The sequence below is a fragment of the Anastrepha ludens genome, chromosome 5 (assembly GCF_028408465.1).
Source record: "Anastrepha ludens isolate Willacy chromosome 5, idAnaLude1.1, whole genome shotgun sequence".
Taxonomy (NCBI): Eukaryota; Metazoa; Arthropoda; class Insecta; order Diptera; family Tephritidae; genus Anastrepha; species Anastrepha ludens.
The window spans coordinates 18,979,763-18,994,866 of record NC_071501.1 but is presented as its reverse complement, the minus strand read 5'-3'; the positions used below and the strand labels follow the sequence as shown (position 1 = coordinate 18,994,866).

At 39.2% G+C, this 15,104-nt stretch overlaps 1 protein-coding gene across 4 annotated transcripts in view; it reads right to left on the bottom strand.

Moving 5' to 3' along the window:
* Positions 1 to 15,104, bottom strand: part of LOC128862972 (uncharacterized) — a 68,584-nt gene that overhangs the window by 30,809 nt on the left and 22,671 nt on the right. For all 4 annotated transcript variants that reach the window (XM_054101836.1, XM_054101833.1, XM_054101835.1 and 1 more), the window contains exons 2-3: positions 6,597 to 6,846; positions 84 to 412 (exon numbers count right to left, since the gene is read on the bottom strand). In XM_054101836.1, coding sequence (XP_053957811.1) covers positions 84 to 412; positions 6,597 to 6,846 — 579 coding nt within the window. The remainder of the gene's footprint in view (positions 1 to 83; positions 413 to 6,596; positions 6,847 to 15,104) is intronic.

Sequence of the window (15,104 nt, the reverse complement as noted above, 5' to 3'; positions counted from 1 at the left end):
CTGCACGGCCGACATGGAAAGGAAATTTGAAAAAAAAAAAAACACAAGTTACTAAAAGCATCAAAATATTTTTTTTAACTTACACTTCGTAAACTTTCAGGCGATTACTGTTGCTCCCGCGCAGTATGTGTTGCGGCGGCGGCGGCGCCATCAGCGTATAATGATCATCATCGGTTTGCACGCCCATATCGACCTTCTCCGATTTCAGCACCTCGCATTCGTGCCAGAGTTCGTGTGTGCGCGCCTCGAACGCCTCGGAGAGATCCATGTGCAATAGCTCATGCACATGCAACTCGCAGAGTGCAAAGTTACGCAACTTTAAGGCACAAGCGGCTTGGCGTAATTTGATCAAAGCATTATACTCCTCGGGGTAGCCCAGCTCCAGCGCACACAGGCAATCGTCGTAGGCTTCCTGTAAGTGGGCCAAAAAAATGGTTGTATGTAAATTGCATGTCCATATCCGTAACGAATAAAGCAAACAGCGTGAAAAGCGCAGTTATACGGCAGAGAAAAACATTTTTTGTGTGTATAAGGGCAGACAAGGAATTACTTAATTAATTTTCAATGGCAAAAAACACAACAAAAAAAAAACACAATTGTAAAAAAACTCGTTCGTGCTATGAAAGAAAACAAAATGAAAGATTAAAATAATACTAAAAATGCGATAACAATACACAAGTCACGAAAGCACGGGCGATTGTGCCTAGTGGAGGAGGCATTTAGGCGCACGGGCTGTGCTACAGCGTAGCTTTGTGTTGTAACAAGTGCACGTCCAAGGCCGTCTAGCCGTTGTAATGCCGAACATTACCAGCGCTTAGTTGACCACTGAGTAGTGAAAATCTACTATGACTTGAAATATTCATAGCGCGAAAGATTTTATCAAATAATTCATCACGCTGGTAGTGCATTTGAGGATGGTTCGCTAGACGCGTGAATTTCAAAACGATCAAAAGTTCAGAACTAAGCAGTGGTATCGACCCCTACATCATAAAGCCAGACTGAGTAGTTTAAAATTAAAAAAAAATATATATATGAGTAAGACCTGCCAGTAAGCTATAACATTTGCGACGTCGAGATCTGGTAAGCATCCATTCGAAAGTTGGTTTTTAGGAAATGAGTTCAATTTGAAGCAGTGTTCCTATGCACAAGGTGAAGTCCAAAATAAATCCAAAGACTGGTATCATAAAAATGTTTTTGATGGCGCCATATTTTTAACGAGTTAGTGCGTTGGAAGTTACATCCCTAGCTGACTTCCAGAGAAAGCTTGGTAACATTCGGTTCAGTGGAAGCGAAGTTATTGCGTCTAAAGAGTCAGTATGTTTTTGTCATCGGTACAAAAATGAGTTTCGAACAAAGAGCTAATATAAAATTTTGTATTAAAATCAGTTAAAAGTTTACCGAAACATTTGAATTCGTGAAAAAAAAATGTATGACGATGATTGTCTATCCAGAGTGCCAGAGTTCATGAGTGGTTCACACGTTTCAGAGATGGTTGTGAAGACATAAATGACAATTGTCGCCCAAAATCAGTAATCACCGAAAGCTCCATCGAAATTGTTCATAAATTTATCAAAAATGAATCGAAATCATCGCGGAAATTCATCGAATCGGAGTTGAATATCTTCAAAACATCGATTTATCGCATCTTAACTGATCATTTGGGCTTACGAAGGGTCTGTGAACGTTTCAATCCGCACAAGTTAACTGAGGACCAAAAATTGCTCAGAATTCAACATTCGAAAGACTTCAATACAGAGACGAGAAAAGACGAGAACTCCCTTCACAACATTGTAACTTGGGATGAAACGTTGTGTTTCCAACATGAACTTGAAACCAAGCGTAAATGTGCCGAATGGAAGGCCCCAGACGAGCCACCACCCAAAAAATCGCGTTTAAAGAAGTCAAAAATCAAGTCGATGCTCATTTGTTTTTACGATTCCAAGGGAATTGTCGTTCGTTCCAAGGGAATTGAAGTTCGTGCCAACGGGCCAAACCGTCAATGCATTTTTCTATCTTGGCGCTTTGAAGCGTTTGTTGCATCGCATTTGTCGAATTCGCCCTGAATACCGCGAAGGAGGAAGCTGGCGCTTATTGCATGATAATGCACTATCTCCTCGATCCATTCTTGTGACTGATTTTTTGACTAGAAATCGCATTTTAACCATCAATCACTCACCGTATTCACCTTATATGGTTCCCTGTGACTTCTACTTATTCGGAAAATTGCATTTGGTCATGAAAGGAAACCGTTTGGCGTCCGTAGAGGTCATCCAAAGTCTTGTACCGACATAATGAAGGACATTCCGGTCAATGGCCTGAAACATTCTTTCGAAAAGCTTTTAGATAGCGCAAAACAGAGTATCGAGGCGAGAGGGGACTATTTTGAATAAATAAACTCGAAGTTATCAGAACAAAGCTCCTGTCGTTTCTATTTTAGCTCAGTCTTGTTTATTTGGGACTGCACCTTGTATTCACCCTAAAGGTCCAAAATTGTTACGCGCATCTGCAGTAAAATATTTGAAGAAGTCGAAACATTCATAGGTAAATGGGTGCAACGGTATACCGAAGTTAAAAACGTTGACGACTCATGGGATGAGGTTCAAAACATACAGTCTGTGTCAGAAAAAAGGAAACGCGATTATTCATGAAGTACAAAAGATATATATTTAAAATTTTTTTTGGATGAAAGTATGTACAAAACTACGTGACGCAATTACTCAAGCTGTGTAGCCTCCATTGTTGTCGAGTGTAGCCTGACATCTTCTCGACATGCTTTGAAGCTTTTCTGCGTCGTCGACAAACAGGACTAGATTTTGCGAACTTGACGGACGAGTTGCCTTAAATCACGGAGTGACTTTCTGGCAAGATGCGTTTTCATAATTCCCCACACATTTTCAATGGGATTGGCGTCTGGGGACTGGGAAGGCTAGTCCAATACTGTGACGCCATTTTTTTGTTTTGTTGTTTCTCAATGTGTTTTTCTGAGAGCAGTGGTTTTGATGCTGTGGGACGGTAGGATATGTTCGCCTCTTTCAGTCGACGTTCGATGGTGTTGATACTCACATCTATTCTCTTTTTAGCAAGAATTGTGCGAGCTTGGCGAAGTTGCAAAGAAGGGTCCCGCTTAAAAAGTTGGACGATCTCTTTATCCTGCTTATCTGCGCTCGGAAAAGTCATCAACATTTTTGTACACCTTATACCGCTGATTGCACATAACAACAAACTCTTTTGAGTTTTTAATTACTTTTGCAGCCGCAGGGCAAGATAATTTCGGCCTTTTCGAATGCGTGCATAAAAATACCGCCTCGAAACGCTTCGCGTACTTCTCACTCATTTTTGCTTGGTTGCGTTTACGGGAAAGATTCGAACGATACTAACCAAAGTTAGCACTGGCGTCGTAGCCTTTGAGTGGGACTATTATGCAGCAAAAAGCAGAACGAAAAATATCTTGAAGTTACAAGAAAAAAACCGGTTCTTTTATATATATATCTGTATATCTCTCCAAAGCAAGATCAGAAGATCATTGATTTGTTTGTGACAAAGCCGGACTTATCGTTGGGTGAAGCTGAAGAGTTTTTAAAAAGTAGTAGTGTTAATACATCCAAAGATGCGATTCGAGGACGTTGACGCGCAGAAGACCTCAAAAAAAACCGCTGATCTCATTATCCCTCATTAAAAAAAAAAACTTGCTTGGACTAAGACAAATTCAGAACGAAATTGGGCAAATGTGATACTTATTTATTTATTAAGCCAATGAAAAAATTAGACTCTTATAGGATAAGCGGACATATTTTAAAGTTAATAGGCATTAAAAAAGGAAGTACAATAAAACGATTTATAATAAATATTTAAAATTTTCAATAGGTGATCTTTTGAAAATGAAAAATCTATCTCACGAATTTAGAGATTTTATTAACCTCAGTTAAGGCTTTACTAATATGAGCATTTCAACCATTACACGGGTGAATCTTCCTTTTAGGCGAATAGTTGGATACGTCGGTCTTGGTGTACTGCTGATAATCGATAACTTCAACGAACTGTGAAACATCCAGTTAAGGTTCATGCTTGTTGCTGCTTCTCCGAAAAAGGATTTGGTCGTTTACTTGAGCTTAGTTCCAATTTGAATGCGGTTTTGAAGAATTCAATTTACCAAAAAGCATCCTTACCGTCAGCTGCGATGATATTTGGAAGAACTAGCCACCCTTGGATTGCATAAGAGGACAACGATTCTGAGCATTGAAACCGAAGGTGTATAGAGTGGAAACAGCAAAATGGGATTTATATGTTTGATTGCTTTCACAGTCGCCTGATGCCAACCCTATTGAAAATGTGTGAGATAGTGACTGGAGGTGAGAATTGGATATTTGAGTGTGCCGTTAAAACTCATCATTAAAGTCAGCAGTGGAAAGAAAGGGGTGGAGAGCGAGAAAGATCAAGTCGCGACTGAAGACAATGTTGGTTTTCTCGATATCCGCCGCATCATTCATCGTGAATACATTTCTGCCTGGTAGACAGTTGCTGAGTTGTTCTATGTTAGCGTCTGGGGAGGCTGTGAGCACGCATTTTTCGTGTGCGGTCTGAAATCCATGAAAACGGCTGGATTTTGCACTCAGGTACTGCTTAAGCCCTTCTCGTTCATTGTGAAAGAGTTTTTTGCGATAAAAGGCATTCCAACATAATCACACTCTCCCTATAGCCCCGATATCGTACCTTTTACTTATTACTCAAGTTGTAGTCATACTCCAAGGGAACTTATCATGGCTATGTACAGGAGGTCAAGAAATCTGTGAACGTGCTAATGAATTGAACTGATTTATTTATTTAATCTACAGAACTAGGTATCTTATTCAAAATGTATAAGTACCTATAAAGCACCGCCCAAATACTGGTATTTTAAAGAAAGGCACTAGAAAAGCATATGGTGCCTTAGATATAGTGACGAGCTCGATGTTTTAATACATGAAAATGCGATACGTCTCATTAGAAGACAAAGAATAAGATGGTTAGGGCCTATACACAGACTGCCCAAAAATAGAGCTGCCGATATAGCATTCGATAGACTAGCCATTGGATGAAGAAGACGAGGGAACCCAAGTAAATTGATGGATTTGAAGACACAGCTGACCTGCCGATATTGCAGACGGAAAGACGTAGTAGAAAATCGTACGAAGTGGCGATCAGTAGTTGCAGAAGTAATAGCTTACACAAGATAATTCATAATTTTTAGCTATAGCATTTGGATAGATGTTTGCGAGCTACGACCAACGTGTCACTCCCGAAACTTCCACGGTGCTTCCTTATGATCTGGGGCGCTTTTAGCTACCGTGGAAATAACTAAATTTGTGTAATTTTGCTTAAGATGAACGGAGAAAATTACGTAGAGCTCTTGGAGAGTATTTTATTGAATTTCACGGTGAGTCCTGGACGTATCAAAAGGGGAATCCTTCAATTCACAGCGTTAAGCGTACCAAGGGGAGTTTTCGAGTCGAAAATTATTCCTGTGCTGAAATGGCCCGCAGTTAGTCCAGACCTAAATCCAATAGAGAACCTCTGGAGCATTCTTATCATGCAAGTTTATAATCGTGCACGCGAGTTTATTAGCCTATTGCACCTTAAAAAAGCTATACAAAGGAATGGACAAAAATCGTCCTTGGTGTCCTATAGTCACTCGCGAATTCGATACTACTACGACTGGTATCAGTTACAATAAATAACTGAGGACATAAAAGCTACAAGATTTATTATTTTCTTAGGTTTGATATTAGTTTTGTCCCTTTTATCTATTTATTTTCACGACCTTTATTAAATTTTTACAATAAAAGGCTGAAATAAATTCTTTAACTTGCTTTATTTTTACTTTTAGTTTCTTCCCTTATGCCGAGTGGTAAAAAGATTTAACATCTGATTATTTTATTTAAAAATGTTTGTTCAGTGTCCCATATAGCTATTTCACTTATTGTACCTTGCAGACTAGTAAGAAATGAAGAATTGTAATCACATTTAGAAGTTATTGAGTTAGACATTATAATATATTAAGATCTTTATAAAAGCTGGCCTAGATATAGAAAAATCAGTTAGGTGCGAACTTGAAAGAGAATCCTTAAATAGAAACGGTTCTCGAAAATATATGTGACTATTAAATGTATCACCATTTAAAGGTTACAATTCCATATTTTCTATGTATGCTCAGAGGTAGGCGCAGCCAAGAAATATTGCAATGTAGTCAAGTGCTTATGAGGCCATGCCTTTTAACACAATTTCTAGCTTTTCAGCTTTACCGAGCTTTACAAATTTAAACCCGAAATAGAGATGGAAATTGAGTGGCAAGACCACTAACAAAAAAAGGCATAGCACAACAGAAAAGCGAATTGTTATTTGAGTTCAGATAGACTGAAGGCCATAGACTGCATTTCTGAAGTGGAATACTGATTAAATTGAAAAATTATCTACACGATTCCATAGAATAATTCACCGCGCACCGGCTTTCGTGTTTGCGCGAAGCAAATATGTCGCACTATTTACCTACATATATACATTTATTCATTCTCACACACACACACATGAAAACGCACACACAAACGTCAATTTATACATACCTCATACATGCCGTAATCATGCAGCACTGTCGAACGATTGGCGTGCGCCATTGCCGCTGTTGTATTGTCCGCATCCTCTTCGACGGGCGCTAAAAATATTGCCTCCGTGTAGAGATCGCATGCCTTGAGTGGATGGTGTTCCTTACGATAGCAATTATTGCCCGCTTCACGGACACGTTGTGACTCCTCGTCCGATCTGAACGATTCCGTTTGGACGTACAACTGTTGAAACCACTCGAGCACTTGGACTCTGTAAGCGACAAACAATCGGAGAAAAATTATAAACCACAAAAGTTAATGTGAAAATAAAAATAAAATGGCAACGAGTGCGCAAAAGCAAAAAACAAAAATCAAAAAACAAACCCAACAAACAAAGGCATTGCCTGCAGCGCTACTCATATTGGGAATTTACATAATTATTAGTTTGGGAATACAAGTAACAACAGCGAGGGGGGGGCAACGGAGCGACGTGCAGCCGTCAAGTGCGCGACAATGCGTCTATTTTTAAATGACTTTTCTAGGCGCTTTGCTGTTGCTGTTTTCTCGGCATACTTGACACGCTATGTCATTGGCTTATGAGCAGTTGGCTAAACCACTCTTGGGTGATGGGCAATTTATGTGTGTGAGTATGTGTGTAAGGTTGCTAGGCGTGTGTCAATAAATATTCTACTTAGTATATCCTTGTGTATATGCGCATACGGATGTCTATGTGTGGTTGAATGCTTTCGTTTCTTGCTGTGCAAAAGATATTTCTTTTCAGTAAAGGTTGTGCGTTTTTCGCAGTTTCCTGGCATTGCAGTGAAGTTGAACCTACCAACCCGCCGCATTCAACCCCTTAACCCTCGTGCTTTGTGTTTCTCAAATTATGGCGCTAATGCGTAATTTTGCCAAAGTTTCAAAGAGTAAAGATTGCGAACGTGTAAGGGTAAATATATAATGCATGTGTATGTGTGCAGTACCCAGCATTAGGCATTGCGGCCGTTTTTAAGTCCCGAACATTTCGGGATTACTTAGCAACAATCCTGGGATTTTCGGGATTGGTAATTTCTTACGAAGCATATGAAATGCAGGCAGGAAAAATCACACAACTACATTGAAATATTAGAATTCGTGTTGCATCAAATAATATTAAAATAATAAGAGTGAACGCCCATCCACTTCAGGTACATTTATATATTTATACAAAGGGTATGCGAAAAGTGACGTCGAGATGTTAGTATTGAATAATTTCTAGACTGCAACTTTTTTTATGACATCTTTGACATTTGCCAAGTAGACGGATGCACAATTTTAAGCATCGATACTTCCTCTTCTTCTTGATTGGCGCGATAGCCGCTTACGCGATTTTGGTCGAGGTTACGAAAGCGCGCCAGTCGTTGTTTTCTCGTGCTAACTGGCGCCAGTTGGACACACCAAGTGAATCCATATATGTCGCACTACATGTCGCCACCTGATCTTTACAACGCAATGGAGGTCTTTCTCTTGCTTTGCTATGACCAGCTGGTACCGCATCGAATACTTTCAGACCCGGAGCGTTTGTATGCATTCCGACGACATGACCCAGCCAGCGTAGTCGCTGAATCTTTATTCGCGGCGCTATGTCTATGTCGTCGAAAGCTCATACAGCTCATCGTTCCATCGTCTGCGATACTCATTGTCACCAACGTGCAAAGATCCAAAAATCTTCAGCAGAATCTTTCTCTTACACACTTCAAGGGACGCCTCATCGGATGTTGCCATGGTTCCTAAATAAACGGAGTCTCTTACAACATTGAATTCATAACTGTCAGCAGTGAGATAGAAATAATAGTCCAAATGAGTCGACAATTTCAAGGTTGGTGGAATAAATTCATTAAACTGGTTCTGTCTAGGATAGCAAAAGGAGTGTCAGGCCTAGAAAAAACCTATTTAAATAACAAATTTAAGTTCCGCCTTAAAATTCGCGGATAGTCCGAACAATAGGTCCATTTGACGCAAAATTGGTTTTGTATATCTTGAGATAAAAAGGGTAGGAGCCTCATAAAGTTCTTGCCAGAATAAGAAAGTTAATGCGTTGCAAAAGAACTGTTAAAGAGAAATTAATTAAATTAAACGCAAAAGAAAGCTATAGTACCGACCTTCTGCACACAACCGACTTTAATCCAATTAATAATGAGCGGGAACTATAAAAGGGAAATGGGATAGAATAATTTAAATATCTTAGAGCAAAAAAGTTGCGATCACAGCCCTGTTGCCACCTTACTGCAGCTGTCTTCTGGCCGACTCCTCTAAGGAGGAGATTAAACGTCTAGAAAGCGCAGGGAACATTTATCTTATCTAGGTTATAGAGCATAGGAACATAGAGGGGAAGTGAAATTGCTGATGAGCTTTCCAGGAAGGGGTCGACAAAACCAGTTGCAGTTGCCCTCACCTCAGAAATCGGTGACCCCTTGACCGTTTTTAAATGGAAACTGCACAATTTTCTTCCATCTTATCCTGTGATATCTCAGAAACACTTTAGTCTCAGTACGATAGAATTTTGAAGCGCTGGGGATCCCCCGCCATTCAATTTCCAAACTCATAGCGGTGTTCATCGGTCACTGGGTGATCGGAACTCATGCAGCGAAGCTTGAACTTCCGTACAACTTCCATTGCAGAAGCTGTGGGAATCCTGTAGAAAAAGAGACTGTTGAACGCCGTCTTTGCAAACGTCCGGGCTTGGCGGCTATGCGTTTGAGGTTCCTTAGTGTGCCATTGGGGGATAGTCTTAGGCAGTTCTACAGGCCAGATCCCTTTACTCAACGACATTGGATGGCTGTGGATGGTTTTTCTTTCATAAAGTTTTGTAATTAATAAGCAGTAATTTAACTATGTAAGGGTCTGCGAATTTTTAACTACTACGTCTAACAAAGCCCAAAATCGAATATGATTTTGGGATAATCTAATAGATATAAGTTCAGAATGAATATTTGGAGTTAAAAATGACCCCAAGGTCTTTGATCTCATCCACAGATTGGAGGTAAAATATGACGATTTTGGAATATCACGAGATTTAGAGCAAGTGACTTGAAAACATTTTTTAAAACTTAAGGAATTTTGGGTTATGTAACTTAACAATATTGCAGCAAAATAATAAGAAAAAAAACAATTATTTGCGGCGAACCCAACTGTCCGCCTACTTTGATAATTAAAAGGCAGTTCAACTGTTAAATTATATAATATAATATATATATCCGTGCTAATTGCACGCCTATAAAGATGTGATTTGTGTAATATATTTTACTTAAAAACTAGCCTCAATATATTATTAAATATGCTGTCACCGCTGCCTGGCCGTTATTGAGTATAACAACCGTGCAGCCAGTCGCACCGGACGTGCGTGTGATGTGCCAGCGAAGCTTCAACTGCTGGTGGACGTTGGTTTCGGAGCAAATGGCCCGCCATATAAAAGTGATACCTACTATGTGGAAATCTCATGGGTGGATGAAATACACTACCAATGAAAGTACCAACCCAAAAGGCCTTGGTTTCAACCGACCAACCCATTTATTAATTGGATATCACCCAAATATAGTCGATTTACAGTCTACCTTGGCCCTACTTAACTATTTCAATTGGCGCGGGTCGATTTTGGCGCCCTGTGGCAGCCATTTGGTTTTGGTGACATCTGTCAAATATTTGTTTATTATTCAGTTGTTTACGCCAAATCATCATGGCAAGTTAAACGATTGAACAGCACGTTCAAATGATAAAACTTTATTATCAAAATGAGTGTTCATTAACGCAAACGTTGCGCGCATTGCGCCCATTTTTCGGTAGACGTGGTGGTCCTTCAAAGTCGACTCTTCAACGCTTAGTGGCCAAATTTGAGACGACCGGGTCAGTAAATAATCAGCCAACACCCGTACGTTCAAGGAACGCAAGATCAGCCGAGAACATTGCCGCGGTCCATGAAAGTGTACAGCAGAACCCGAGGCAGTCTATTCCTCACCGTGCACAAGAACTTGGCCTTTCACAGACTTCAATTTGGTGAATTCTGCGTCGGGACTCGGGCCTACACCTGTACAAGATCCAACTGACCCAGGAGCTCAAAGTTGATGACCATAGACAACGCCGTTTGTTCGCTGACTGGGCTTCGAATCGATTGGAAGAGAACCCCAGTTTTGGGCGTAAAATCATCTTTAGTGACGAGGCGCTTTTTTGGATGAATGGCTGTGTTAACAAAATTGCCGTATATGGGACGACACCAATCCACACGAGGTTCACCAGGTGATAATGCATCCTCAAAAAGTTACCGTTTGGTGTGGATTTTGGTCCGGCGGCGTCATAGGTCCGTACTTTTTTGAACACGACGTTGGTGAGGCGGTCACCGTCAACAGCGAGCGCTACACAACGATGATAACCAATTTCTTATGGCCCATATTGAACCATATGGACCTAGACGATATGTGGTTCCAGCAGGACGGCGCTACGTGCCACACAGCAAACGCCACGATTGACATTCTGAATCTCTACCCGCCCTTATTGAAAAACCCTTTACTTTTAATGTAGTTGTGTGTGACTTAGGGCTTAGAGATCCTGTCCATTGTGCTTACTAACATATGTACATATATGATCAATAAGACTATTAAAAAACCATATAAACGAAATAAGATATTACTCGTATTCGATTACACAAAAATTTTCAATTATTATTTATGGCCTATTGCTTTTGCAATTATATTTATTGTTGTATCGAGGGCGCATAGTGCTACAATAAAAGATTTCCATTGCTGCCGCTTCCTCGCTACAACCTTCAGCTGGTTTTATAACAGACTACCAACTACTTGAAATCCAGATTGAATGGACCTAAGAACCTTTGGATCCTCCTCGTTTGCGTGAGACTTGAGGATTCCATTCTAGTGCCATCCCATATACAGATTTCCGGAGGGTGTGTCCCAGCTTTCATCATCATCATCTTCGTAGCATCACTGTTCGGTGTGAAACATTGCTTCCGTTACAATACGCCTCCCAAGTCGCCTTGAATGTCATCTCTCCTTTGTTTTACCGGCTGCCCTCGTCTTCTGTCGCCTTGTGGATTTGTTTCGAAGATCTTTTTTATAGCTCAATCGATGCTCATTCATAGAATGAGAGGGTACCATCGAATTCTTTGCGTTTTGATGTACCTGATTGCATTTGCACGCCTAATAAGTGTGTCTAACTCATTGGCGTCCTTCGTTCCAGCCATCTCCACTTTCTTTCCTTATTTTCAATATTGATGGGTTTTTGCTTACTCCACCTCATAAGTTCTTCGTTCGAGATCCAATTTTTTGTATTCCAAAAATTTGTATACTTATTATTAATTTTTCAAGTAGGTGTTCGTTAGCGCCATAAGTGAGAGATAAACTCAAATATTGAGAATGACAATTCGATGCAGTGACAGAGACACTCATTTTGTGCTGGAGAAATTTTAGCCAACAAAAATGATCCATCACGAAAACATCAGATTGAACTCTTTGTTAGCAAACAAATTTGATTTTTAGGTAATCTGGTATTTTACGCACTTTTGTTCTTGCGCCGGTTTGAAATTTGCAATTTAAACTCAGCAACTATTAAATTGGAAAATTTATCATCTAAACTACATTTATGGCAAGGCGAATTTAGTAAAGGGGGTATCGGTAAATCAGCTGATTTGTTTTTTTGTTCTTTCGCAGTGTCCATGTGGCTGTCAGCCCAGAATGAAACAAGGCGGATTCCTTCTTTGTTTTCTACTTTGCCAATATGTACAAAATATTGTTGTTGATCTAGTGCCACCACCTTTAATGAATGCGCCTCGATTTATGGTAATTTATTTTTTTGGACAACACCAAAATTTTAAAACAAACTCAACTGATGAGTCTTCTTCTACCATTTTTTTGGAAGTGATGGATAATTTTCCTTTTGCTACTGTTTTTTCTTCTCTGTGTGACAGAATTTTCGCTTACGTTCTATATTTGAACTGATTGACTTGTTTTGGGTTGTATTGACTGGTGATGGGTAATTTTTTGTATCGACCAGAACTATTACTTTAGCAAAGCAGCGAAATGATCTATGAGGAAGATTTAATACTAGAACGCTTTTGGTTTAATACATTAATTTAATTCACACATATTTTTTTTTATAATACTGACAATACTCTTTTTTATAATAAACGAAGTTTTTTTCTATTGTTGAATTAAAAAGAAAAAAATAACGAAGAGATCTCTTTTATTGCTCCAAATCATGCCAAAAGGAGTACCATTTTATTCATCGCACCTGCTAGAATGACAAGCCTAAAGAATAATAATCAGTTCAAATTTTTCGTTTTAGATGCCCTGAATATCTAAAATCCTGTTTACAAGCCACCTGCTTTTTCAAAGACGCTTACTTTGGTGCCACCCTACTACAAAAAAATATGTAAAAAAAATTGTTTTGTATACTATTTGATGTCAATAATAACATACTATAAAATCAAAACGGTCGCATTTTATTTAAAAAAAAATTCTAAAAATTATCTATAAAAAATGAATATTTGACCAGACTACTACCTTAAAGCTCACTAGGTAAGTGCCCGCCTCATTATCGGGTAGCCATATAGATGTAGATTTGTGGGGAGTTGGACAAGCCCAAGCACTCAGTCAGGAAGACCATTGTACTACACTTGGATAGATTATAGTGGAAGGAATAGAGAGAAAGGATAGATACAGAATGAATGGTAAGATTGAAAAATTGGTTTATGGTCACTCTTCCGCGAATCTTTTGGATTCATTAATGAGCCTTAAGAGGTCCGAAAGAGGAAGAATATGAACTTTAGTATATCGCACCCCAGCAGCCTAAGTCTGATTCTAGAAAACGCCGGACAACTACAGAGAAAATGCTCTGCAGTGTCCTCGTTTTCCTAGCAGGGGTCGCCATTGCTTCCCATGGTAGCCAAATGCTGACCACTGGCATTGTGCCCTATGAATATAGCCACCAGTACTCTCAGGTCGTTCCTACTAAGTTTTAGGAGAAACGTCGCTAGTTTCCTGTTCGGTTCTTTGACAAAGCACTTGGCTACTCGGAGCACAACTCAGACCGACGTCTTCAATGGGTAAACCTCATGATGTTGTGAATTCATACTTGAATCAAAGCAAAATTGACACCTAGAAATGATTCAGGGACTAGTGGTATGGTTGCAGGGCCAGTTAGCCAGCTTGCCAGCCAACTCGTTCTCTGTAATACCACAATGTCTATACACCCAAATAAAACAAACTTTGTTGTGTTTCGCAACAATGTTCAGTCTTGTTTTACATTTACCGACTAATTTCGAATAGCAGCGTGAGTTAGTAACGACTCTTAGCGCGGCTTGACTACCGGGTAGCCTTGGTAGGTAGGTAAACCAACTCCCTTAGACTGTTAAATTTCCATTGTGATACAACAAAACCTAGTAGAATGGCATGTAGGACAATCACAAAGAATATGTCTAAGTCTTCCTCCTCTTCATTCTTGCAGCTTCTGCGAAGTTAGATACGTTCAATCTTTGAGCATGTCGGCCTAGGAGACAGTGATCTGCGGTATCAAAAAAACTAACATAGAGACGTTTTTCCTTGACCGATTGAGTAGCGCCTGACGTCCTATTCTGGTCAAAGCTCGAAAGCCATATAACTGAATAGTCGATCCCTTACTAACAGTATAAGAAGTGGCTCTGCTATTGTTGACCAAATAAAAACCAACATTCGATATATATTTATGATGATTTCTTTTATATATTTAATATCTTTCTAATCTTAGCTTTGGAAAATTCATCGGCTCTGCTGTACACAACCAACTAAAAGAGCTGTTTATTGACTGCCATTGCTGGATATTTTAATTTTTTTTTTGCTAGCCAGAGATCTCTATGTCAGAGACGTCACAAAACGAACACTGTATTATTACTCACAAGAATTCCAACTGGGTAGTGCTTATGCGCTCAAGTATGCATGTTTGTGTGTGTGTGGTATTGAAATATAGATACAATCTTTGTTAGTGACTACCGGAAATTCGTGGGCGTGCACGCAAGTTACTCCTCTATTAGGCAACATCTACTTGGAAATATTGTAATTACAGTCTCTGTGGGAGTGTTGACTGGAATGCCGGCAACTTATGATTTGAGCTTTTTTTATGTGAAATTCTTTATGCTTAATGGATATTTAATTTCAAGAATTGTTTGTGCAATTAACATACTCTGTTATCAAAGAAAAATTGTTAAATAATACGGGAAATTAAAATTTTGAAGTTACGAAATTTTCAATCAACATTTAATCGTTATTTGATGCTAACATTTTGATAAGATTTTTATTATTCTTTTTTACCGAAAAGTACGTAATAGCTTCCGTTTTATTTTTATTTATTTATTTTTTTTGTGCTCACGAATAACCATATTTATTAATAAAATTTCTTTGATGAAAAGTAATAAATCACCTTTGATTTTTGCGTGTGCGTGTTTTTCTGGTGAAGTATGAAAGCATTAATTTGATTAATTGATTTAAATTTTGAGGAGTTCAAAAATAATAT